Source organism: Bubalus kerabau, chromosome 23, assembly GCF_029407905.1.
Source record: "Bubalus kerabau isolate K-KA32 ecotype Philippines breed swamp buffalo chromosome 23, PCC_UOA_SB_1v2, whole genome shotgun sequence".
In the NCBI taxonomy this organism is placed as follows: Eukaryota; Metazoa; Chordata; class Mammalia; order Artiodactyla; family Bovidae; genus Bubalus; species Bubalus kerabau.
In genome coordinates this window covers 37,275,494-37,300,320 of record NC_073646.1, presented here as the reverse complement: position 1 = coordinate 37,300,320, position 24,827 = coordinate 37,275,494, and the positions used below count along the sequence as shown (strand labels likewise).

Here is a 24,827-nt window from a genome sequence, read left to right as displayed (position 1 = left end):
TCTTCTTTATCCATTCATCTGTTGATGGACACTTAAGCTTTTCCATATCTTGGTGATTGTAAATAATGCTGCTATGAACACAGGGGTTGTGTATATCTTTTCAAATTAGTGCCTTTTTTTTCCAGATATATACCCAGGAGGAGAATTGCTGGGTCATGGAGTAGTTCTATTTTTCATTTTTGAGAGATCTCCATACTGTTTTCCACAGTGGCTGCACCAGTTCACATCCCAACAGTGTATGAGGGTTCCCTTTTCTCAACATCCTTGCCAACATTTGTTATTTGTGTTATTTTTGATAGTAGTCATTCTGACAGGTGTGAGATGATATCTCATTGTGGTTTTTATTTTCATTTCCCTGATGATAAGCAATGTTGAGGATCTTTTCATATGCTTGTTAGCCATCTGCAGTTCCTCTTTGGAAAAGTGTGTATTCAGTTCTGCCCATTTTTTAATCGGGTTGTTTGTTTGGTGTTGAGTTGTATGATCAGTTTAGATATGTTGAATATTAATTTATTATTGGTCATATGATCTGCAAATATTTTCCCCCATTCAGTAGGTTGTCTCTTCATTCATAAAAACTTAGACAAACATTCTTTGACATAAATCACAAGAGTTTTTTGGATCCATCTCCTAAAGAAAATAAAACCAAAAATAAACAAATAGAATCTAATTGAGCTTGGAGAAAACAGTGAGAAAAAAAATTTGAAGAGATAATGGCTGAGAATTTCCCAGAAATAGACACAATGAGGGGCATGGATCTACTGTCTCAAATATCTCAACAAAGCCAAAACAGAAATTTTTGAGAAATCCATACCTAATCACATTTGATTGAAAATATAGGAAAATCAAATGAAAAAACAGAGAAGACAAAAATAACCAATGCCAGGAAGGAAACAGAGGCTGTGGCTACAGGCTCTGCAGACATTAAAACAAGGGAATATTGCAAACAGCTCCATGCACATAAATTTGACATCTGAGATCTATTTCTGCTTTATTGACTATGCCAAAGCCTTTGACTGTGTGGATCACAAAAAACTGTGGAAAATTCTGAAAGAGATGGGAATACCAGACCACCTGACCTGCCTCTTGAGAAATCTATATGCAGGTCAGGAAGCAACAGTTAGAACTGGTCATGGAACAACAGACTGGTTTCAAATAGGAAAAGGAGTATGTCAAGGCTGTATATTGTCATCCTGCTTATTTAACTTATATGCAGAGTACCTCATAAGAAATGCTGGGCTGGATGAAGCACAAGCTGGAATCAAGATTGCTGGGAGAAATATCAATAACCTCAATTATGCAGATGACACCACCCTCATGGCAGAAAGTGAAGAAGAACTAAAGAACTTCTTGATGAAAGCGAAAGAGGAGAGTGAAAAAGTTGGCTTAAAGCTCAACATTCAGAAAACTAAGACCATGGCATCCGGTCCCATCACTTGATGGCAAATAGATGGGGAAACAGTGGCAGACTTTATTTTGGGGGGCTCCAAAATCACTGCAGATGGTGACTGCAGCCATGAAATTAAAAGTCACTTACTTACTCCTTGGAAAGAAAGTTATGACCAACCTAGACAGCATATTAAAAAGCAGATATATTACTTTGCCAACAAAGGTCCATCTAGTCAAGGCTATGGTTTTTCCAGTAGTCATGTGTGGATGTGAGAGTTGGATTATAAAGAAAGCTGAGCACCGAAGAATTGATGCTTTTGAACTGTGGTGTTGGAGAAGACTCTAGAGAGTCCCTTGGACTGCAAGGAGATCCAACCAGTCCATTCTGAAGGAGATCAGCCCTGGGATTTCTTTGGAAGGACTGATGCTAAAGCTGAAACTCCAGTACTTTGGCCACCTGATGGGAAGAGCTGACTCATTTGAAAAGACCCTGATGCTGGGAAAGATTGAGGGCAGGAGGAGAAGGGGATGACAGAGGATGAGATGGTTGGATGGCATCACCGACTCAATGGACATGAGTTTGAGTGAACCCCAGGAGTTGGTGATGGACAGGGAGGCCTGGCGTGCTGCAGTCCATGGGGTCGCAAAGAGTCGGACACGACTGAGTGACTGAATTGAACTGAACTGATGAATAAAACAATTCATTAAAAAACACATGTAAACCTGTGGCGGATTCATTTTGATATTTGGCAAATCTAATACAGTTATGTAAAGTTTAAAAATAAAATAAAATTAAAAAAAAATAAATAAATAAAAGAAAAAAAAAAAAAAGGAAAAAAAAAAATAAATAAAAAAAAAAAAAAATAAAGGACATTAACCAATTATAAAAAAAAAAAAAAAAAAAAGCACAAACTAGGGACCTCCCTGGTGGTCCAGTGGTTAAGAATCCACCTGCAGTGCAGAGGACATGAGTTGAATCCCTGGTCAGGGAACTAAGCTCCCACGTGCTGGGAGCTTATAGCACAGTCACATAATGAGTAAATAAAAATAAATTTTAAAAATCAAGGGACAAAACAGCAAGACCCCAGAATGGATTTGGCTTTGAAAAAACAATTGCATAAACTCTTGAAGGACAATTGAAGAAACTCGATTATGAACTGGATACTAGATGAAAAGAATCTAGTTTTGGTTATATAGAATCTACTTTTGGTTATCCCGATTTTTTTTTTTTAACTTTACAATATTGTATTGGTTTTGCCATATATCAACATGAATCCGCCACAGGTATACACGTGTTCCCCATCCTGAACCCTCCTCCCTCCTCCCTCCTCCCTCCCCATACCATCCCTCTGGGTCGTCCCAGTGCACCAGCCCCAAGCATCCAGTATTGTGCATCGAACCTGGACTGGTGACTCGTTTCATATATGATATTACACACGTTTCCATGCCATTCTCCGAAATCATCCCACCCTCTCCCTCTCCCACAGAGTCCAAAAGACTGTTCTATACATCAGTGTCTCTTTTGCTGTCTCGTATACAGGGTTATTGTTACCATCTTTCTAAATTCCATATATATGCGTTAGTATACTGTATTGGTGTTTTTCTTTCTTGCTTACCTCACTCTGTATAATAGGCTCCACTTTCATCCACCTCCTTAGAACTGATTCAAATGTATTCTTTTTAATGGCTGAGTAATACTCCATTGTGTATATGTACCACAGCTTTCTTATCTATTCATCTGATGATGGACATCTAGGTTGCTTCCATGTCCTGGCTATTATAAACAGTGCTGCGATGAACATTGGGGTACACGTGTCTCTTTCAATTCTGGTTTCCTCAGTGTGTATGCCCAGCAGTGGGATTGCTGGATCATAAGGCAGTTCTATTTCCAGTTTTTTAAGGAATCTCCACACTGTTCTCCATAGTGGCTGTACTAGTTTGCATTCCCACCAACAGTGTAAGAGGGCTCCCTTTTCTCCACACCCTCTCCAGCATTTATTGCTTGTAGACTTTTGGATCGCAGCCATTCTGACTGGCGTGAAATGGTACCTCATTGTGGTTTTGATTTGCATTTCTCTGATAATGAGTGATGTTGAGCATCTTTTCATGTGTTTGTTAGCCATCTGTATGTCTTCTTTGGAGAAATGTCTATTTAGTTCTTTGGCCCATTTTTTGATTGGGTCATTTATTTTTCTGGAATTGAGCTGTAGGAGTTGCTTGTATATTTTTGAGATTAGTTGTTTGTCAGTTGCTTCATTTGCTATTATTTTCTCCCATTCTGAAGGCTGTCTTTTCACCTTGCTTATAGTTTCCTTTGTTGTACAGAAGCTTTTAAGTTTAATTAGGTCCCATTTGTTTATTTTTGCTTTTATTTCCAATATTCTGGGAGGTGGGTCATAGAGGATCCTGCTGTGATGTATGTCAGAGAGTGCCTATGTTCTCCTCTAGGAGTTTTATAGTTTCTGGTCTTACGTTTAGATCTTTAATCCATTTTGAGTTTATTTTTGTGTATGGTGTTATAAAGTGTTCTAGTTTCATTCTTTTACAAGTGGTTGACCAGTTTTCCCAGCACCACTTGTTAAAGAGATATCCTGATTTTTAAAGGTTTATACTGAAATATTTGGGGGTGGAACATCATGATGTCTCAAATTCACTCGAAAATACTTGAGCACATGCAAATAAAGTAAAGAGTAACATGTTTATATGCTGATGGGAATGTGATGAAAAGAAGGCTGTTGAGAGGAAAGATGATTTAGGAGGAAGAGGTAGAAATTGGCTGAGTGATGCTCTTGAGTGGGCACAAGGGGATAAGGTGTAGAGATGAAGTTGCAGATGGGAGTGTGGAAAGTTATTGCTTCATTTGTTCAAGAAAGTAGGTTAGGTCATCAGCTGAGTGTGGGGATGCAGAAGGTTTCAGGAGAGAGGAGAAATACAGGGGCACCAGGGTGGTGGCTCAAACTTCAGTGCACGTCAGAATCACCTGGAGGACTTTTTGAAACAGACTGAGCTCCTCCCTGTGTGTGTGTGCTCAGTTGATCAGTCATGTCCAACTCTTTGCGACCCCCTGGACTGTAGCTCACCCGATACTAGAGTGGGTTGCCATCTCCTCCTCCAGGGGATCTTCCAGACACAGGAATGGAACCTGCATCTCCTACACTGGCAGGATTCTTTTACGACAGGTCACCTGGGAAGCCTGAGCTCCTCCTGATTCTGGTGGTCCCGATTCCAGGACTCCTGGTTCTGTAGGTTTGGGGTGGGGCCCGAGAAGCTGTATATCTTACAAGCTACGGGTGATGCCGATGCTGCCAGCCTAGGGATCCCATTCTGAGAACCACTGTGATTACGGTGCAGCAGTAGGGCCCCCCTGAGTTTTGTGGTCAGGCTCTAAAGTGAGAAGAGTCAGTGAGAAAGTTCAGAGACAACTTTTTCTCCAAGCCTGTTCCGATACACAGGTGCAGTTGCAAAAGAGGCAGAGGGTTGAATGAACCAGAGATGATCACCAAGATCATCACAGAGCTGGCTGCTTCTTATCTGAATGTGTGTGTGTGCTTAGTCACTCAGTCAAGTCCGACTCTTTGTGACCCCATGGACTGTAGCCCGCCAGGCTCCTCTGTCCATGGGGATTCTCCAGGCAAGAACACTGGAGTGGGTTGCCATGCCCTCCTCCAGGGGATCTTCTCAACCCAGGGATCGAACCCAGGTCTCCTGCATTGCAGATGGATTCTTTACCTTCTGAGCCACCAGGAAAGCCCTCTTATCTCTGGGCCCAGCCCAAATGAAACTGCCTCAGAAGCATCTTTCCTGACCATCTAATCTGACTATCTTCCGCCTCCTTGCCATCTTGCACTTTCACATTATTTTTTTCTTGCAGAAAAATTTTCATTCTTCAGAATCTTATGTATATTTATTTTGTTACCTGTTTCTGAGTCTTTTCACTGGAGTGTGTGCACCACAAAACAGGAATCTTTTTTTGTTGGTGGTGGTCACTGCTATGTTCCTAGAACCTAGAAGAATGCCTGGACACCACAGGTGCTATTTACTCATCAAAAGTAGAAAGAAAGAAAAAAAAAGAAAGAAAGGAAGGCAGGGAGAGAGGAAAAAAGAGAGAGCCAAGGAAACACAAGAAACTAAATGATAGAATTTGTTTTGACTATGAAGAGGAAAATATTTATATAATTATAAAATATAAACACAGATTACTATGTCTAAGAGGCTGGGATGGTTAATTAGCATCACTGACTCAATGGACATGAATTTGAATTTGCAAAGGAGATAACACGTCAGAGGAGCCTGGCATGCTGCAGTCCACGCAGGTTGCAAAGAGTCAGATACAACTTAGCAACTGAACAATAACAACACAAAATTAATGTAAATACATTAGAAAGATGGGAAGGAGGAGCTAGCTAGTTGCATCTTCTTTTCCTGAAGACAATGCTTCCCAAATTCCCTGTTTGTACCACGAGTAGGTTGTGATCATTGGAACTTGGGCAGTGACGATGCACACCATTTTCATGCCTGGCTTCAAAACATCTCATGCCATCCTTTGTTCTCTGTCTCTGTCTCTCTCAGCTCACCAGTGTGCTGAGTGCAGAGGACCCAGTAGTGACCTCTGGGGAGGCCCAAGGGGACAGTGGAGTTGTAGGATGAAAGGGGCCTGGGTTCCCATGTGGCAGCTTGGAGACAGCAGTGTAAAAGCCTGCTGCCAGACACTGGCGGGACTTCAGGTGAGTTGAAAATAAACTTTACTTGTGTCAAACAGCGACTGAAATTCCAGGGCTATTTTTATTACTGAGAAAAATAGAAATGTTAAAAGGTGATTTATTAGGAATTACTAGTGTTTCCATTTATGTTCAATCAGGAGAAAAAGAAATCACATGTTAATCTGAACAGGGAAAGTTAATATAAAGAATTACTAACTGTAACAGAGTAAAGAGAGTTCTAAAGAACAGTAGTGAGTTCTGGAGTAATTCTTCACCTTACTAATTCACTCTAAAGTGGTATCCCTTCTGCTATGTATTCCATCCACTGAGTATTCTTAAAGAATATTTCCATTTGCAAGCTAGCTAATGGGTTCTCTGTAGGGTGTAAAGAATGCAAAGTAACATACAAGCTCATCAAAATGAAATTGACTCCAGGAGGGATCTAAGTGTCTGTTCCCACATGGCAACAAAACAGCAGGAAAAAATGGCATGAAGAAACACTGGTTGGCACCGCACGCCCCCACCTGACATCAGTAGGGCAAAGTGTGGACCTGAACTTGCACCTTCATCTGGAGGCAACAAGGCCATGAGAACTGGTGCTCCACTCACACCAGGTGGCACTGGCAGAGCCCAAAGGGATGGCACATAGCATCTGTAATATCCACAATTTAATTTTTCAAAAATGTAAATACATATGAAAAAAGAATATCCAGTGAGTGCTCACTGAGCTTCTTGACAGTGAGTTCCTTGAAGATGAGGACCTAGTCCACCTTTGAAATTCCAATGTCTACCTCAATACCTAGCACACTGCTACCTACAAAACTTTTTTCCTTTTTGCCAAATTGTAATTTATTGATTGCCAAGGATAAACATGTTTCCAAGACTTAGAAAGGTGGTGTTTAATTTGGGGCTCCATTTTCTTGATTTTAAATAAGACCATTCCTTTAATTAGGGCTTGGAGAATTCAACACTTTCCATTTAAGCATTCACTTCTAGATCCCCAGAATCTATGCTAAGTTGCGAATTAAATGATTTTTTTCCTACATTGTCCCAGCTTTTCTCCCAAGACTTCCTTCTAGTTTTTAGAGACGTTTTTATTTTGGCCTCTGGATCTCTAACTCTGCTCTTTGCCCTTCCTTCTTTTGAAAAGGAGGGAACAAATCCAGACATGTAAAATAACATGTTTTCATCCATCCCAGAGGCAGAACTGGCCTGCTCCTTCCTGTCTGAGTCCGTTGCCAAAAGATCCCAATACCCCCCGCCGCCGCCCGCCCCCACCACCCCTCAGCCTAGCAGAGCCTCCGGACTGGAAACCACGCATCCTTTTATTCACCCTTAACTCAACCCCTCCCAGTGCACATGGCTTGTCCCAGGGGATTGAAGGGGCTCATCTCTCAAGTGTTACTCTTACTACACTTCACGTGACTCCACGCCTGCCTTGTTCACTTACAAGCTGAGCACTCACGGCTCAGGGCTGTGTGTTTTCACCATTTTATTCCCAAAGCACATGATGCTTATCCTGTAGTCCTTGAAAAGTGCTGGTTGAACTGGTGTCATCAGGGTGAAGAGAACCAAGAAAGGCAGAGTTGGAACTGGGGAGTCTGTTGATGGCTGTTTGATAGGGTAATAATTGGTTCTAGGAAAATAAGAGAAAAGGAGGTTGTGTGTGACAGGCAAGGAGGTTTCAAAGCAAACAACGACCCCCAAAAATCAGAATCAAAAAGAAAAAGAATGCAAAGGGAGGCAGCAAAGATGCCAAACCCACAGGAAACAGCCATAAGTTAACCACTGTGTTAGTCAGCGTTCTCAAGAGAATAAGGGGATGGGGTTGGTGGGAGAGAGCATATTTATTTTGAGGAATTAGCTCACAATATGTGGGGACTGGTAAGTCTTGAATCTGTAGGCTAGGCCAGCAGACTGGAAATTCAGGGAAGGGCTGATGTTGCAGTTTTGAGTCTGAAATCTGCTGGGCAACAGGCTGGAACTCAGGAGCGTTTCTGTACTCATGCAAATAGTTACTACGGCACCTGGCCAGGGTGGGCAGTTTCAATCAGTGTGCTTCCCCTAACATTTCTATGTAATTAAATTCTTGATGAGAATTCCTCCTTCTCCGGAAACCTCAGTCTTTTCTCTTAAGACCTTCTGTCGATTGGATGAAGGCCATCCACATCATGGAAGCTAATGTGTTTTATTCAAAACTGAATATTTTTCCTACCTTAGAAGCACCTTCACAGTGTAGGGGAGGCATTTTTTTTTTTTTTTTTACCTCTACCCTCTTAGGGTTTTCAGCTGGGCCTAAGAATTAACTTGACAGAAGACAGATTAGCAGGAGAAAAGCATACAAATTTACTTAATACAAGTTTTATATGACATGGGAGCCCTCACAAGGAAATGAAGACCCAATGAAATGGACAAATCTACGTGCTTTTTATAGCAGGTAGAGGAAAAAGAGGCAACTGAGGAAAAGTGACTAAGCTGTGGGGAGCCTAAGGAAAGATAGAAATTTTAATAAGGTCTGTTTTAGAGAATTCTCTAGCTCTAAGTCCTGTAAATGAAACTCTGCTTTATGCAGAACTCTGCTCTGCATAGCATTTCTCACTGCTCAATATACTTATTTTCTTATTTATTAATTTATTACCTGGCTCACCCTCTGCCCCAGAGCTCCTTGAAAACAATAAAAAATATGTTTTATTTGTATTCACTGCTGTATCTCCAGTTTCAAGAAGAGTGTGTGTGTGGTACATAGAAAGCACTCAATAAACACCGGTTGAATGAAGGACTTTGCTCCCTTCATAAGTAGCATGTTTCAAGCTGTTTGTGAAAATGAAACAATTCTAGCGATGGCTGCTGAGCATTGTCCTGTGAAAGGTTCCTCTGTGTCAAGAACAATGAGAACCGGCAATTTCTGAGGTAAAATCAAGTGTAACTTCAAAAAAAAAAAAGTTGGCCAGTGGAGCAGTGGAAAAACCTCAGCCTCAGCAACAGCAGACTTAGACTGGAATCTGGCTCTGTCACTTGCCAGCTGTGTGCCGTGAGCAAGGCTCAATCTCTCTCAAGTTTCCACTTCCTCATCTATATAGTATCTGGGGATATTATTACAAAGATGGTTAATGAGGGTTTGGCCAGTGTATAGATGAAAATGCTTGGAACCAGTGTGTGCTAAAAAAAAAAACAAAGATTCCACAAGGCCACAGAAAGTTTTGCAGACCAAGCATCTCCACAGAACTTTTTCTCTCTACATCCCCCTCCAATTTAAATTTTACATTATAATCATACCTGATTTTTAAAAAGGCATCCATCTTCTCTAACTGGTTTTCTCCTCAAGCAACAGCAGTTTTATTTTATTGATATGATTCACATACTGTAAAATTCACCCTTTTAAACTGTACAATTCAGTGGTTTTCATTACACCCACAAGGTTGTGAAACCATCATAACTCTGTAATTCCAAGACATTTTCATCATCCAACACACCTATTGGCAGTCACTCCCCATTTCCCCCTCTGCTCAGCCCCCCACAACCACTAATCTGCTGTCTCTATGAATTTTCCCAGTGTAGACATCTCACAGATACACCCAGATGATATGTGGCCTGGATGGTCTGAGTTCCATCTCTTAGCATGATGTTTTCAAAGTTTATCCGTGTGATAGCATAGATCAGTACCTCATTCCTTTTTACAACTGGATAATATTCCATTGTATGGATATGCCACATTGCTTTATCTGGTCTTCAGTTTATGAATATTTGGGTTACTTTCCATTTGGGGGCGATTATGAGTGATGCTGCCATAAACATCTGTGTACAAGTTTTTGTGTAAACATACAGTTTTCAGTTCTCTTAGGTATGTATTTAGGAGTGGAATTTTTAGGTCCCATTTAACTTTCATTTATAAATATAGTAACTCTATTTAACTTTCAGAGGAACCACCAATCTGTTTCCCACTGCAACTGCACTATTTTACATCCCTACCAGCAATGTATGAGGGCCTCCAATGTCTCCAAATCCTCATCAAGCTTTTTTATTAGTTTATCATCATTTTGCCTCACATTAATATTGCAGCAGGTCTAAAAACTACTTAAATTAAAACAAAAAATTTCTAAATGACACTCATATATTTAAAAAATTACCCCAAGGTCATTTTCTAATTATTACTGGCAGAGAATATTCAGTATTGCAGCTCCCTTGGCTAGGGAGGGATAATGCTCTATCACACAGTTTCTTACAGAATCCCGGGACGAAAAATCGCTTTGGAACAAATTCCTGTCAGAGAGCTGCCTGAAGTAGGCACAAGAGTAGCATCTGAATAGCTCTTTATCTACGTCTTTTGGCTTTGTCAGGATTCCACTTGCGAGCCGCCTAGCATTGTTGGAATCTGCACCCCCGCCGTCCCCGTGTGCGCAGGCGCAAACTCTCAGCCCGGCCTCCCCCCGGCCCCGCCTCCAGACCCGCCCACCTCCGACACGCCCCCTACCTTCGTGCTCTGGGGCTAAGGGGAATGGAGATGAATGTTCAAGAGGATGTGCGGCCAATGCGCGAGCGTCTCGGAAGCGGCGCTCCGCACTGGCAGAGTAAGTCTGATGACGTAGCCACTCTCCAATCGGCATCCTGGGGGCGGGACTAAAGTCGGGCAGGGAAGGGCCGGAGGAGGAGACCGCCGGGTGGAAGCACGTGACCGCGGCCTGGAGCCGGAAGCTAGGTCTGGCTGCAGGCGCCCCCAGCACCTAGAGCTGCGATGGTGAGTGAGGACGCATGCGCGGAGTTACGCGCAGCGCCGGGGGTTCCTTACCCCTGTCCCCCAATCTCTTTGGTTGCCGGGTGCTGAGCGTGCCCTCCGGCCTCACCTCCTATTCTCCCCGGGACTGGAAGGAAATGGAGAAGGGAGGGGTGGCGACGTAGAAGGCCAAGGAGAAGTCGCTGGGAGGGTGTGTAGAAGCTGGGGACTAGTCTGAGGGGGAGGCGCAGGCCACAGGTGGGTTTGGGGAGGGGGCCCGTGGGGTAGCAAAGGTGACGTGTGGAAAGCTGGTGGAGCCCGGGTGGAGGAGAGGACTGACGGAGGCTCGGGAGCATCAGTGTTGAAGGCCGTGTAGAGGGAAGAGGGTCTGGAAGGGCCCTGGCTGGGTAAAGAGGCCTGGAGCGGGGGCAGGGGGCACTGTCAGGAGAGACACTCGGGTTGCCCAAGGGCCATCCTTTCGGCTCGCTGCTCACTAATTGCATCTTTACCCACCAGACTTCTGCACTGACCCAGGGGCTGGAGCGAATCCCCGACCAGCTTGGCTACCTGGTGCTGAGTGAAGGCGCGGTGCTGGCGGTGCGTTCTGGAAACGGGAGGGGCGTGCTCCAAGTACTCATGACCCTAGGATGCCTTCTAATGTTGCCCTGTTTGGCCCGATTGGTCTCTGTTCTTGGTCTTTACCTGGTATCACGCCTGGCATGTAGGAATTAAATCAATTAATCAGTCTCTGGACTCTTAGTCTTGTAACTGTCCTGAGGTAAAAGAGGTTTACCGACTTTACCCAAGGCAGGCAAGTTACAGATTTGTTGATAACTGACAATACCCAAGGTACTCTTGAGTATGTCTTTATTTGGTATTTATTGAAGAGGCTTGGTATTTTGTTCTGTAGTACAATACAGTGTCAGCTCTAGAAGTTTTCAATCTAGCTAGAGAGACAAGGCTTAAGGCTGAAAGTCTAAAGTAGTGCTTGTGGTTAACCCAGCTGAAGGAGTCCAGAAAGTGAAGGATTCAGCCCTTCATTTTATAACTTGTGTTTTGGCAAGGAACCTTCCTTGGACGAGGTAAGAATTTATCTGGGCTTAAAAGATGGATAGATGACAGGAAAGAAAGAATATTCAGGGTTGGGAGGTGGACATCTTGCAGGAGTGTAACACCAGCCTGTCTGAATTGGTGATAGGGTTATGTTGAAAAGATTTGGAAACATTTGGGGGAAGAAGAGGATATGGTGAGGAAAGGTCCGATTGTGAAGGACTTTCAAGGCTAGGTTAACACATTTGGCTCTCTTGGGGGTTAACACATTTGGATTAATCTTGAAGGGTTTTTGAACAGAAACAAGCTGATGAAGTGATTGAGTGGCATTGTTCTGTTAGGTAAAGCTAAAGGTAAGCCAGAAGGGGCGGGATTCAAAAGCAGGGATGCTATTGCCGAAATGTAGGTATGAAACCTCTGGTTGCAATGAGGACGAGCAAGGAGAGAAGGGGTTTTTAAAGGAAGAATCAATTTGTCTTTGTAATGACTTGAGTTCAGTAATAAAGGGGATACTTTTCCATCCTGTAAGACTTTGAACTCAAGCCTAGAATGATGGTGCCTTAACCAGCAGGGACTTAAGAAAGGAAGTTGATTGGGGAGGGGAAGAGGTAAGGGGGATTTTGATAGTGCAGCTTTAAATACTGAGTTTGATATAGAAAAATAGGGTAAACTCCAGGAGTTGGTGATGGACAGGGAGGCCTGGCATGCTGCGGTCCATGGGGTTGCAAAGAGTCAGACACAACTGAGTGACTGAACTGAATAGCAGTTAAATAGATAATGCCAGGAGCTAGTCTGAGCATCTTGCCCCAGTACTCTCGTGACACTCAGAAGCACGCAAGATAGGTACTGATGTCCCCAATTTACAGATGAGGAAACGTGTAGAATCCAGCAGGAGGGCCACAATGAGGAGGTAAGAAGTTGAGATCATTACCAGAAAAGAGGAAGCCCAGGCCACTGTGATGTCATTACTCAAGGGCCAGATAGTCCGAAGGGGTTCAGAGACAAAAGGGATGTTTATGTTTCAGGTTCTGCAGACAGGGTGACAAATGGGAAATGGGAAAAGATGGAGCCTGGGACTCTAGCAGTGGTGGGTGGGCACTGATCTGTGAGAATGTGGTTTTTTTCAAATAAGTGGAGACAGGGAGAGAAACCAAGATTCAGGGATTAGGGAAACAGGGTCAGTAAAGAAATGGATGAAAGTTCCTGCTTCCTCGGGGAAGCCCAGTATTTTGGAACAAGATGGCATCAAGAGGGGCAACAATGTCATAGGAAAGTTTTAGGTTTTTCCAAAACTAGGGGTGATGTTGGGGTATTGGAAAGTGGAGACAGAGAGGTTATACATGCTAGCACCAAAGTGTTCTTGGAATTGCCTCCCAGTCTGTTCCCTGATTCCTGCCCCCCTCCTTCTGTGTGCAGTCATCTGGGGATCTGGAGAATGACGAGCAGGCTGCCAGCGCCATCTCTGAGCTCGTCAGCACGGCCTGCGGTTTCCGGCTGCACCAAGGCATGAGCATACCCTTCAAGCGTCTGTCGGGTGAGCCCCGGCCTCTGGTGGTGGGGAAGGGGGCGGGGGTGCTGCTCCCCAAGGCCACTCTTCTCAGGAAAAGACACCTGTCCCCTACCAGCTGCCCACCATCTCTTCTGGAATCCCTGTCTTCCCCTTGGTATTTACCCCTGTATCAGAACTAGGAGAAAAGCAAGAGAAGGGAGGGGATTTGATGGAGACCTCCCATCTTCTAATCTCTGAGCTTTGAACTGTTGAATTCCTTTGGCTTTGGATCCTAGCCAGTTTGTGTGCGACCCCCACGGAGGCCCCCACAACCCACTAACTCTCTGCTCCCTTCCCTCTTCTGGGCTGGGGGAAGATGCATCTCCCCTTCAGTGGTCTTTGGAGAACACACGCTGCTTGTGACCGTGTCGGGACAGAGGGTGTTTGTGGTGAAGAGGCAGAACCGAGGCCGGGAGCCCATTGACGTGTGAGCCTGCCCGAGGGCGAGGGGCAGAGGAGGAACCTCTGTGATGAGAAAGATGGGAACCTCCACGGCCTCTCTCTTGGTGCCACTAGAACTAAAGCTGTCTGCTCACCCGCTTCCCCACCCCAACCTGGAAGGGCAGAGGCTCGGGGACTTTGTACTCTGTTAAGGAGAGTGAAGGTGAGGGGACCTCCCTTCTCCTCAGCCTCCCTAATAAACATAAGTGTGATGTTCCTGGGCCCGGGGATGTGTTGTGTGTATTGGGGGAGGAGAGTCATACCCCATGTGTCTTTCAGCTTCCGGGCCCTCATACCAGAGGAGTGGGGTGGACAGATAAAACTGGGAATCAGAAGAAAAAAAAAACAGGTGGGAAGGGAGCTATTTGGTGTACAGGTTGGAGGGAATCTTTCTGAGCCCTTAGGTCTCTGCTGCTGCCACCAACACCCAAGTAACAGTCTTTTTCTCCCTCCTGAACAGGCATTTAATAGTCTTATTTCAGTTGGAAGCAGTAGTCGGAGAATAAGTTACAGGGACAGACAGACCGAAAAAAAAAACAAAACCCAAACCAAAAATCCCACACAACTTAAAGTGCTTCAGGCTGCAAACGTAAACATGAGGACGAGGGGAGGCCACCTAGCTCTCTCCCCTGACCTGAGACAGGAGGGTCGTGTCATTGTCGGGTCCCTTTACCGTCCCAACCCTCTGATCTCAGCCCTGCGGGTGGGAGGGAGGGAGGGAATGTCAGAGGTGGGGAAGACAACATAAGAGGAACAAGGAAAACACTTTGTAAACTTAGAACCAGGGTTCAAGGCGGGGGGCAAGGGAGCTCCTGGAGTCCCTGCCCTGGCCAAGGGGTGGGGCCAGCCCCCCCAGGAAGTCCGGGAAATACTGTCGGCTTCACGCTGCAGCCATCCCCGGCCATTTCACAGCTTCTTCCCTCGTCCCTCATCAGTAGACAGACAGGCGGCCCTGCGGGGCCCCCTCACCCTTGGTGGGAGGCTCCCCGGGGAGGCACAGCCTGGAGGGAGCACCCGCGCTGGGGGCTGTCCATTTCCGGGAGTGTGAGAGGGAGGCGGCCGGATGGTCTACTTGACCGGCTCCACCACCAGGACCTTGCATTCGCGTTTGGCGATCTTGTCCAGAGAGAGCACAGCCTTGTCCGGGGGCAGGTAGAGGGGGCGGCCGACAGGGGAGGCCACGGGGGGAGTGATGGCCCGGCGCTCCATCACACTGCCTGACCTGGAGGAAGGTAGAGGCTGTGGGCTCTGGCCGGACCCCAGGGTCCCGTGCTGCTCCCTTCCTGATCCCGGCCTCTACCAAGCCTGCGGGCTCCTCCCCACGAGGTTCCATACCTCATGAGGTGGCTGCGGGAGGGCTGTTGGTGGGAGAAGGACTGCGAGCGGCCCAGGCTGGCCTGGTGCCTCTCCACCAAGTCCCGGACGGCAGGGCTGCTGGGGCTGCTCTTGCGAGAGAGGGGCCGGGCCTCGGGCGGCGGGTGGGACACGCTGGCAGTGAACTGAAGCTTCAGCTTCATGTGCTGGCTCAGCTGGGGTGGGGAGACACAGATCAGCCGGCCAGCTCGGCTGCCAGGCCCCCGACCCCCTTTCAGGTCGTCTTCCCCACTTGACAGGCCGAAGTTGGATCTAAAGCCCACCTTCCCTCCACCCAGCTTCGTAGCACCCACCCATTTATGCTTCAGCCATAGAAGCCAGCGGCCCTGACTCCTCCCACCCGACGCTAGGCCTCACCCAGCCCACCTCGAAGAGCCCGGTCCGCAGAGCCTGGAAGGCCACGCTGAAGGTGAGCGCGCTGCCCTTCCGGGAGAAGCCGAGATTGTTGAGGGGTGTGTGGCAGACGATGGAGTCTAGGGCTGCCTGCATGGCCCGGCGCTCCTCCTCACACAGCTGCTTTCCTGAGGGGCAGAAACAGGGCCGGGAAACACGTCTGTGCGGCCTTTCTCAGTCTGCAGAGGGCTTTCATGAGCACAGTCTTGCTTGATGCTCAGAGCCACTCTGTGGAGTAAACTGAGTATATGCTATTTTTTGCTGAACTTTATAAACAACAGTAGCTAATAGTTACCGTGTACTGAGATCTATTCTAACCACTTCACACATACTAACTTACTAAATTACTGTAACAGCCCCATAAAGTAGTAGTTCCTCTGTTTTAGAAATGAGAAATCTGAGGCTCAGAGAGGTTAAGTATCCTACTAAAGGTCACACAGCTAAGAAATGGGAGATGTACAAGTCAAACAGGGAACCCAGCTCCAGTGTCAGTGCCCTTAAAATCACTCTGCCCATGGCCTCTCTAAACTCTCCATTATGACACCGTGGAGACCATCCAGGTACACAGCTGAAGCAGCCTGGCACAAGTCACCTGCCTCCATGACATCTTCCTTTCCCCTCCCCTCCTTGGGGACAAGCCTGGCAGCTACCTACCAGCCTGGGCATGCTCCGGGGTCCACACGAGCCTTACAGCAAGGAAGTCTTGGAGATTGTTGAGCAGCGTATAGGTAACAGTGAAACGCTCATAGGTCCGAACAGGGGACTCACAAGAAGCAGTCATCACAAAGCACGGGCGGTCCAGGCGGATGCTGGGCAGGCTAGAAGTGGTGAGAGAGAGGGAAGCCAGATGTGTGTGTTTCGAAACAGAGATGAACAGGATGGTATCCAGCAGGGGGGGCATTGGGGGGTGTCCCACAAACTCACCGGTAGTGGGTATAGATGCTCTGGGTGAAGGGCAACTTCGGCGTAGACCACTGAACCACAGCAATCAGGGGAACCTCTAGGCCCTGTTGGAGGGACGAGCAGAAACATTACCTGTGTGTGATGACCTGAAGGAGAGGTTCCCTCTCCCGTTAGTCAACTCCCTGGCCTCTCTCTTCCCATTGCATTTTCTCAGCCTATCTCCTTAAACATACCAGTCCATTGTACTCACCTCCTTGGCCCCTGGAGGGGGCTGCTCACCCGCTCTGAGCTGAAACAGGAAGTTATGTTCCTCCAGGGCACTAAGTGGGCAGGGGAAGCAGCCAGAGGTACCAGGGAGCCGGCAGAAGGAGCCCATGGAGACTTCCCCAGATTGGTGACTAGTTGAGAAGAAAGGGACCAGAGCTGGACCTTTCCCTGCCAGAGCTCTGGGCCCTGCAGCAATGCCCAGCATTCTGCAGCCCCGCCCCTCCCAGGACCTCACCAGACGTTGTCCACCAGCAGCACAGAGCCATCGGGCATGACAGGTAGATAACTGGCATTGAAGTTTGGGAGAATGCGGATATCCCAGACAGAAATTTCCTCCTGGGAGGAGCTGTTCAGCACTGTGGGAGGTAACCAGCTCAGCTCAGAGAATCTGAACTCCTCAGACCACACCAATCCACCCCCCCGCAAAATGGATCTATCCCCACCGTATTGTCCAGGGCCACACTGCCACCCAAGACCAGAGCCTCCAGTCTGCTCACCCTTGAGCACAGTCAAGTGTTTTCCAGCCACAGTGAACTGGCGGCACTTCAGAACTGGAGGGGGCAGCAGAGTCAGCAGGGTGCTCACTGCAGGAGAGGGCGGAGGCTGGAGATGACCGGCTGGGCGCACCTCACCTCCAACCCACAGGTTCAGTCTTCCCTTCCTCGGATCGGGCACTTACTGGTGTCACCCCTCCACTGTCCCCACAAAATCCAGACACTAGCATTTCCTGTCTGCATTCTCCTCCCCACCTTGGGCCTTGAAAGCGCTCTGCTCGCCCCTGAAGGTCTCCCCAGGAGATCGGGTCTGCAGCAAGCGCAGGTAGCCTTGATCTCTGACCTCTGGTGCCTCAACCTCCCGCTTCCACACGGTCACTACAATCTGAGCACAGGGGACACGGGACCACAGTCAAGAGGAGAAACAGCCTCAGAAAGGGCATCTCAATTAAGACAGAGCTCCACCCCGTGCCAACCTTACCTTGGCCTTAGGTGTCCCTGGGGGCAGTCTATCCAGTGAAACGGTGAGTGGGAAGATGACCTCATCTGTGGACACAATTGGTTCCTCCACAGGCAGCTGGGTTGTCAGAGGGGTTGAAGAGGTCAGGAGAGTCAAGGCCACCCGCCGCGCCCGCGTCCCCTTTAAGATCTACGGTACGTGGTTCTCGCCCTCCCCTCTCATCCGTCATAGGCCTCCAGCTTCCCGCAAGCGTCCCTCTCCCCTCCGGTCTTGGGAGCCCAGCAAACCGCCCCTCCGCCCTGTGCCGTGGCGCTCCGGGCTCCTCACCGTGGTCGCTCCCCCTGAGGTAGCAGGGCCCGGGCCGTGGGTGAGGAGGGGGCTGCAGCCTCGAAACAACCCCCCACCGCCAGGGTCCCCGCCCCCCGGGGGTTCGGGATCCTGGTCGCCCGAGCCACCGCCCCCGGGCGCCCCGCCTCCGGCGCTGACCGAGGCCAGGGCGGCCAGGGCGGTCGCCAGTTCCGCCCAGGCCCCTCGGGAGCCCAAGCCTGGGCCGCCCCCGGCGCCGGACCCCGCACCGCCCCGGCAGCGCAGCACCAGCAGGAAGCGAACCGTCTCCCCTAGGTAGAGGTGGTTGCGCCGGGGCAGCGCCCGGTACCGGCCCGGGTCCCCCGCCAGCTCCGCGCGCGGCGGCAGCGGCACGGCCGGGAAGTACATCGAGTAATCGCACTGGGACTCCATGGGCGGCGCGGGCCGGGGGGCGAGGTGGGCCGGGGCCGGCGGAGGGCAGAGGGGCCGCTAGGGTGGTTCCGGGAGCCCCGAGTCCCGAGTGGTGCTGCGCGCGGCCGGGCCGGCCCGACAGACCAGCTGGGGCCGGGAACCGGGGCAACGAACCCGGAACCGAGACCCCACGGGGCCGGAACCGGGGTACAGGACCGAATGACTGGTGAGAAGCCGGAAGCGGAAGGGGAGGGGCGTGGCCTCGGAGGCGCCGGAATTTGTAGGTGACTGGACTTTGGAGGAGAGGGGCGGGTGCGGCAGGGGTTAGGCTGCTGCAGGAGGCTAGACTTCTTGGACTACGAAAAGAGCCCCCCGCCAACCCCGTTTCTCCCAGGAAAATGCTCCATCCCCTTCCCTTGCCGCTCTAGAGCAGGTCGAAGTTTCAAATTATTTATTCACTGAACATTTCATTCATAGTAAAATGAGCATAGCCCAATAACAAGTGTTTCATAGAGAGATGGACGTATTCCGATCCCTTGTGTCCCAGACTTTCTCTGTCGTACTCCATGGTTTGCTCCTCCAGAAGGCCTTCGAAAGTGCAGCTTGGACCTTCAGGGATGGGGGTGGGGTCGGGGGTGGGAAAGGGGAAGGGGCAAAAATTGAAGGGAGCCTGCTGCTCGGTCCGGGATTCCTTGGCACGGGCTGGAGGATGTAGGACCCACATTCTTGCAAAGTTCCACTGGTCCTCTGGGGAGCTGACTGCTTTCTGAGGGAAGCCAAAAGGGCATCTGGCTGCCTCACACTCATCACTGGCGCCCTATGGCTTAGCTGCTCTTCAGCCTAAGACAGTGGTTTGATGCCTAGGGGGAGGGTCGCCTTGAAGTCTTGAGGGGCAGAGAGACTGTTGGGGGGAACTGCTTGGCATCTAGCTTATCCTTGTACTGCAGCTCCGGGGTAGCCAGGCGCTCACACTCCTCCTGGTCTTGGAGGCTCAGCCCACTTCGGAGCACATAACCCAAAACCTTACCTGACCCAAACTGGAAAGGGCGGAATCGCCGGTCAGTGATGTACTTGGGGTCTAAAGCCTCACCCCCCACCAGACAGTGTTTAGCCAGGGCTTCTCGGCGAGCCCGGAGCTCCGCCACAGCACTGTCCAGCCGGCTCTGGCCATATTGCTTTATCCGGGCCCATAGACTTCGGTTGAAGTGAACATAGAGAGCCCAGTCCAGGTTGTTCCAGGCTCGTGCCCGGGCAGTCAGCTGCCTGTCCTCAGTGGTCAGTCCACCATCGTCAATGGTGCTTCTGTCCTGCCCACCTCCAGCCTGGGCGTTGTGCATAAAGCCTACCACATCATCTAGACCCCAGCACAGTGCATCTGCCAGCAGGACCAGTGACTCGTCAAAGTACTCGGCCACCAAGACCAGGTCAAAGACAGAGTCCAGCCAGGCCAGATTCCACTGGATGAAGGATGAAGACCCCAAATCTAAAGAGGCAGGGCTGGACATCTGGCTGTGACCATCAGCAACAGTGGGAACAGGATGGAAGAGAGCATTGGGATCCAGGGTGTGGGCTGGAGGGCCAGCACCAGAAGGCAACTGGGGAGGGTTGGGGTCTCTGGAGACATGCGGATTCCCTCTCTTGGTCCTCATCTCTGGGGGGAAGGGGAGGCCAAAGTCAAACCATAGCAAGTTGCGTGCATAGTGGTCCCCCCGGGCCCCAGGTCGGTAGAAGGCTCGAGGATTGGCCAAGAAGGCAGCCAAGGATGGTGCTTTGCGGAAGGCCGATGATGTGGATTTATAGTAGGAGAAGGCAGAACGGGCCAGAGCCGCTGGGTCTCGGACAATGGAAAAGAAGAAGCTGTCAGAAGGCATGACCTGAAGTACCTGGGGAGGAGAGGAAGCGGGCATGGAGTGAACTAGGGAGGAAGAAACTAAGAGCAAACCGAGTGCACACGGACCCCCCAGCCTCTTCCAGCCTCCTTCTGACAGCTCTGCTGGGAACCCCCAGCTTCCTTCACTAGCTGCACAGATCTTGGTAAGGTACTTGACATCTCTGAGACTCCATTTACATATCTGCAAAATGGGGACCATCATACCTTCCTTCCCAGATGATTATGGAGGTTACATGAGATAAGGATAGGAAGGAACCCAGAATATGGGGAGCTCCTAGAGAACATTTCCTCAGGGCTTTCTGTCTGCTTTGGTTGGTAACACTTCTAGGAATCAAACCTTGTGTTCACTTGTCCAACAAAAACCTATAACATGTCTACTCTGGGATTCTTGGTCACAGCTCCAAGAAGGGAACTGGCTCCAGGCCTCCTCAGGAGGATCACTGGCAGCAAGCAGATAGCAACCATAATTCTATCTCAGATACAGGCGTCATGTGGGCAGGCCAAGCCCAGAATGGCTGAAGGTCAGGGCACTTGTGAGGCTCCTTGGCATCTTGGAAAGCAAGAGACATCCCTGAAATGGGCACTGGGGCGCCATGGCCACTCAATAAGGAGCTGTTCTGAGTTGGCAAGAAGGAAGGTGGGCGTTGGGCTGAGCCACACCCTAGTGTGGTCCAGCAGGCAGTTCCACACCAGAGTCCAGCTCTGGGACTCCCTGAAGGATTTCTGCGTCTGACTGTGACTGTGGTCATTGGCCGTGACTCCCTGACAAGTCCTCCAATCTGTTCGATGGATGTGGGCATGCCTGAAGGACAAGCCTGTGAACTGTGTGTCTTTGAAGGCATAAGGGAAGAGTGCAGAGAACAGTCCATGGCATCTGAGGGACCTGGAATAAAATTCCAATTCAGCCATTTACCAACTGGCGTAACTTTGGGCAGGTTATTGTACTTCTCAGAGCCTTTATTCCTCCATCAATAAATTTGGGTTAATACTCTGAAGAATGTGGAAGTGCATGGAACATGGGAGGTAGGCAGTAAATGGTGGTGACAGTCATCCTAAACTCCAGAGACACCTGCCTCAGTGATTGCTCTCCTCGCTTTACTCTCAACAGTGCCCCTCACTGCCTGTTAGATCAGTTCGTGCTGCTGCTGCTTTCTTCAGCTCCAGCTCCAACAGGACTGTCCTTTGCAGCCACCACTGAAGTACTATCACCTATACACACACACCCCACTGCCACTATGTCTCTGAGATGTTTTGCTCTGAGAACACCGGATATTTCCCTTACTACAAAGTCACGTCCATTCTTCGCTATAAAACCCACCTCTTGAGAAAAACCCCACCTCTTTTGATGAATATTCTCACCGCAGTTCCAAAAAACAAATACACACACGCACACACACATGCAACAGAAGGCACTTTGGAGCAGCTGGGACTGGGTTCAAATGCTAGTCTGCAGCTTTCTGTTAACAGAGGCCAGTCCCTTAGCCTTTCTGAGAGTGAATCTCCTCATCTGTGTAGTGGGGACACATGGCTTCCTGGCAGGGTGATGATAAGATGACTACCCAGCACTCGACGTGTTCAGTGAAAGTTTGCTCTTTCCCTGGGTGTTTTCATTTGCCCACTGATTTTCCTCCTCCAAGAGCTCTCAGGTTCCTGTGTGTGTGCGCAGATGACACGTGAGTGCGTGCACTCATCTCCCCATTTAGAACTGAGGCTAGGGGCAGGGAAGGGAGACTGGGACTGGGCTAGAGCTTGGCATATAGCTGATCCTCAGAATCTGGCAGACATGGTGAAGGGAGTGAGAGGAAGATGGGTCCGAAGGCAGTGTCTGTGCAGGGACCCTGGTGGTGTCAGTGGGAGAGGCCAGGAAGGGCCAGTGGCACCTGGAGGGAGGGTTGGAGTGGGGTGAGAGTTGGCAGGGCACTGATGCCAGCAGGCTAAATGGATCAAGGAAAGAGACTCTAGTAAATTCTAGACGGGAGAAGGCAGAACTTCAGGTGCTAGAAAATTCTGAGGAAGGGACAGCTAAAGAGAAGAGAACAGGACTCCCACCTTTGTGGGCCCCCCCCCAGCCCAACTTTTGGGTAAGGAGATGCCTGGGGTCTCCTCCCCTGGTGGTCTTGGCTACAGGCCCAAGCCCATTTCTCCCCAGTCCCTCCCACCTCTTCACACTCCTCACCTCTTTCAGGTTGAACCTCATGTGATGACAGAGAATGTGGAAAGGGGGCTGGGTGCCTCCACTCTGAGGCCGGTAGCCTTTGACCCGAGAGGCCTGGAAAAGTCTTGGGTAGCCAAACTGGTAGCGGGCAGGGAGGGCAAAGCGCAGCCCGTGTTGGTCCCCATAGCGGTGAAGCAGACTCAGCACAGAGCTGCTCCCGGATTTATGTGTCTTCAGGAACACAAGGTGCTGCCGAGGTGGACAGGATGGAGCAGCCGGTCCCAGGGATGAGGCCCAGGAATGTCGGAGCTGCAGCCCGGGTAGCCTGGGGAGAGACGGGAGGGGAAGTGTCCTGTCCCTCACCAGCAGGTGGATGGGTGTCTCGTGGAGCCAGGAAGGCATGGAGTGTCCTCTGAGTCCCCAAGAGTCACAGCCCCAGGTGGGACAGACAAGAGCACGTGGGGCATCTGGGGGCCGTTGGGACAAGATGGGAACTCACCTCCTCTGGAAGGGACCCCCCAAGAGCTGGAGGGCAAATCCAATGGTCATGAAGACTCCCAGAGCCACCCCTAGGCTCCGGGGCCCCCAGAGGCGCATGGTCCTGGTGGGAGACAGAACGCCCATGTGGCACAGGGGAGGGTGACACTAGAGAGGGACAGGGCAAGGGCCAGGCACAGAGGCAGAGACAGCTGGAGACCGCCGTGCAGCCGCGGAAGGCGCTCGTTCGAGTTCGGGGGTTCATTCCCCAGGCCTGCTCGCAGCCCTGGTTGAGTCTGCCCCCTGAGTTAGCAGATTTTTGCCTCCGTCAGCGTCTAGAAGGGAAATGAGGGGGAAGGAGGGGAATCTAAGGAGCGGGTAAGAGCCTTTGCTCGTGCTGCCGGGCAGCCACGACCTCATTGCAGGCAGGGGGGCGGGAGGGGAGCCCTCTCTATACCCAGAGCTTCCAGGTGCCCCATGACTGTGGCTCTGCTGTCAGCTGCAGCTCCCTCCAACCTCCAAGAACAGTTTTGCCCCAAGCACCAGGGATTTGGAAGTGAAAGGGAGGAAGATCAGACCAGTCCACTCGTACCAGGGAGATGGACATCTCCAGGCCCCGGGCCGCCACCTCTGCCCCTCTGCCTGTGACAAGTCTGAATGTGGCGCCCCCCCCCCTCCCCCGCCACCCCCGAGGCTGAGAGGGGAAGCCTCAAGGAGGGCCTGACGGGGCACACAGCTTAGAAACCCAGGGAAGTGAGACCGCAGGAGCGATTTTGTAAGGAGTAAGAGTAGACCGGCTCATTTACGCTCAGGCATCCTTTCCCTCGCACGGCGGCGCGTGCGGGCAGACCCCAGTGTGTGAGAGCGGCCGGGGAGGGGGGGGTGTAGGGTTGCTTACGAAGCCCAGATCCCAGCCATAACCCCCTCCGCCAAAACACACCCCCGTTCCCACTTTCCAATCCCAGCAGTGCACCCAGAGGGGATTGAGAGGGTGGGGCTGGGGAGAGAAACCCTGTGACACAAAGATAACAAGACAAGAAAAGCGGACGCTGAGCTTTGGAATTCCTTCTCAGGCCCCAGCTTCCCAATCAATTGGGAGTCCGGACCTGCCCCTTCATTCCAACCCACAGCCACGGGCCACAGCCTGTCTTTCAAACAAGCCCTGACAGCCCCCTTCCAGGATGAGCCCAAAGCGACCCCAGGCAGAGAACCCACACTTGCTACCCAGAGACCTGCCCGCTCTGGCATCACCCCCTGGTTTCCTCCCCCAACCCAGCCCAGGGTCCAGCCCCGCACCGCACCCCCGCCCATGCTTAGATTTCTTGTCTTCCTTCCATCCATCTCTGTCTCCTCCCATTACCTCCAATTCCAGCCCTCGGACCCTCCAGCTTTGGGGATTGCTCAGTCTGTTGCCAGCCCTGGGTTGGCTCCCTCTGGGGTTCTCTGTGAAACCCCTCATGACTCCTCCCATCAATTCTAGGGTCCTTCCACTGATCTAGGCCTTAGCTTCGCTTGCCGACTCACCAGGCCACCTGAGGAGCAGCTGGGAAATCGGGGTCTGGCCCTCCCGCCCGCCCCAGCCACCGCCCGGTTCCTCGCTCAGCTCAACTTTCCCCATAAACTTTCTCAGCGCCCAGGCTCCTCCCCCTCCCTCCCTTTGTCCCGCCAGTCCGTGCAGCTGATTCGGCTTTGACCGAATTCGGCGTCTCTGGGTCTCTCCTTCCCCGCATCTTTCCTTCTCTTTCAGGGCACCCAGCCTGCCCTTAGAAGACACTTCTACCCTCCTTTCGCTATTGTACTTTTTCTTTCAGCTTTCTGCAGAACAGAAGACTCATTCAGGCGACTGAAAGAAAAAA

General features: G+C 50.1%; 3 protein-coding genes and 1 long non-coding RNA gene across 5 annotated transcripts; 1 reads left to right on the top strand and 3 right to left on the bottom strand.

Annotated features, from left to right (window-relative positions):
* Positions 1-7,396: 7,396 nt before the first annotated feature.
* Positions 7,397-10,651, bottom strand: LOC129637510 (uncharacterized). Its single transcript, XR_008707506.1, has 2 exons — positions 10,561-10,651; positions 7,397-7,725 (listed from the first exon to the last, which is right to left on the bottom strand). It is a non-coding gene; the product is annotated as an uncharacterized LOC129637510 (long non-coding RNA).
* Positions 10,652-10,684: 33 nt separating this feature from the next.
* Positions 10,685-14,062, top strand: LAMTOR4 (late endosomal/lysosomal adaptor, MAPK and MTOR activator 4). 2 transcript variants are annotated; one of them, XM_055561688.1, is made up of 4 exons: positions 10,685-10,824; positions 11,317-11,397; positions 13,267-13,384; positions 13,733-14,062. In XM_055561688.1, the coding sequence occupies exons 1-4, from the start codon at positions 10,822-10,824 to the stop codon at positions 13,828-13,830; spliced, it is 300 nt and encodes a 99-aa protein (XP_055417663.1). In that variant the 5' UTR covers positions 10,685-10,821; the 3' UTR covers positions 13,831-14,062. The 2 variants fall into 2 exon arrangements, with proteins under 2 accessions (XP_055417663.1, XP_055417664.1); XM_055561689.1 differs by having other exon boundaries at positions 10,688-10,824; positions 13,716-14,062.
* Positions 14,063-14,280: 218 nt separating this feature from the next.
* TRAPPC14 (trafficking protein particle complex subunit 14) lies at positions 14,281-18,679 on the bottom strand. The gene is made up of 11 exons (XM_055561687.1): positions 18,059-18,679; positions 17,753-17,848; positions 17,527-17,656; positions 17,275-17,361; positions 17,013-17,133; positions 16,761-16,908; positions 16,532-16,614; positions 16,262-16,425; positions 15,581-15,735; positions 15,176-15,369; positions 14,281-15,062 (listed from the first exon to the last, which is right to left on the bottom strand). The coding sequence occupies exons 1-11, from the start codon at positions 18,467-18,469 to the stop codon at positions 14,909-14,911; spliced, it is 1,743 nt and encodes a 580-aa protein (XP_055417662.1). The 5' UTR covers positions 18,470-18,679; the 3' UTR covers positions 14,281-14,908.
* Positions 18,680-19,290: 611 nt separating this feature from the next.
* On the bottom strand, positions 19,291-24,571 carry GAL3ST4 (galactose-3-O-sulfotransferase 4). Its single transcript, XM_055561690.1, has 4 exons — positions 24,496-24,571; positions 22,994-23,306; positions 22,516-22,819; positions 19,291-20,331 (listed from the first exon to the last, which is right to left on the bottom strand). The coding sequence occupies exons 2-4, from the start codon at positions 23,116-23,118 to the stop codon at positions 19,309-19,311; spliced, it is 1,452 nt and encodes a 483-aa protein (XP_055417665.1). The 5' UTR covers positions 23,119-23,306; positions 24,496-24,571; the 3' UTR covers positions 19,291-19,308.
* Between the last annotated feature and the right edge of the window lie 256 nt (positions 24,572-24,827).

Coding starts and splice junctions, on each gene's coding strand:
- LAMTOR4 (XM_055561688.1), top strand. Junction 11,398..13,266: donor GTGAAGGCGCGGTGCTGGCG/GTGCGTTCTGGA, acceptor TTCTGTGTGCAG/TCATCTGGGGATCTGGAGAA. Junction 13,385..13,732: donor ACCCTTCAAGCGTCTGTCGG/GTGAGCCCCGGC, acceptor TCTCCCCTTCAG/TGGTCTTTGGAGAACACACG.
- GAL3ST4 (XM_055561690.1), bottom strand. CDS start 23,118: ATGGGCGTTCTGTCTCCCACCAGGACCATGCGCCTCTGGGGGCCCCGG. Junction 22,820..22,993: donor GGGGGTCCCTTCCAGAGGAG/GTGAGTTCCCAT, acceptor GTCTCTCCCCAG/GCTACCCGGGCTGCAGCTCC. Junction 20,332..22,515: donor TGAGGTTCAACCTGAAAGAG/GTGAGGAGTGTG, acceptor TCTCCTCCCCAG/GTACTTCAGGTCATGCCTTC.
- TRAPPC14 (XM_055561687.1), bottom strand. CDS start 18,469: ATGGAGTCCCAGTGCGATTACTCGATGTACTTCCCGGCCGTGCCGCTG. Junction 17,362..17,526: donor GAGCGCTTTCAAGGCCCAAG/GTGGGGAGGAGA, acceptor CCTCTCCTGCAG/TGAGCACCCTGCTGACTCTG. Junction 15,736..16,261: donor CCCGGAGCATGCCCAGGCTG/GTAGGTAGCTGC, acceptor TCTGCCCCTCAG/GAAAGCAGCTGTGTGAGGAG.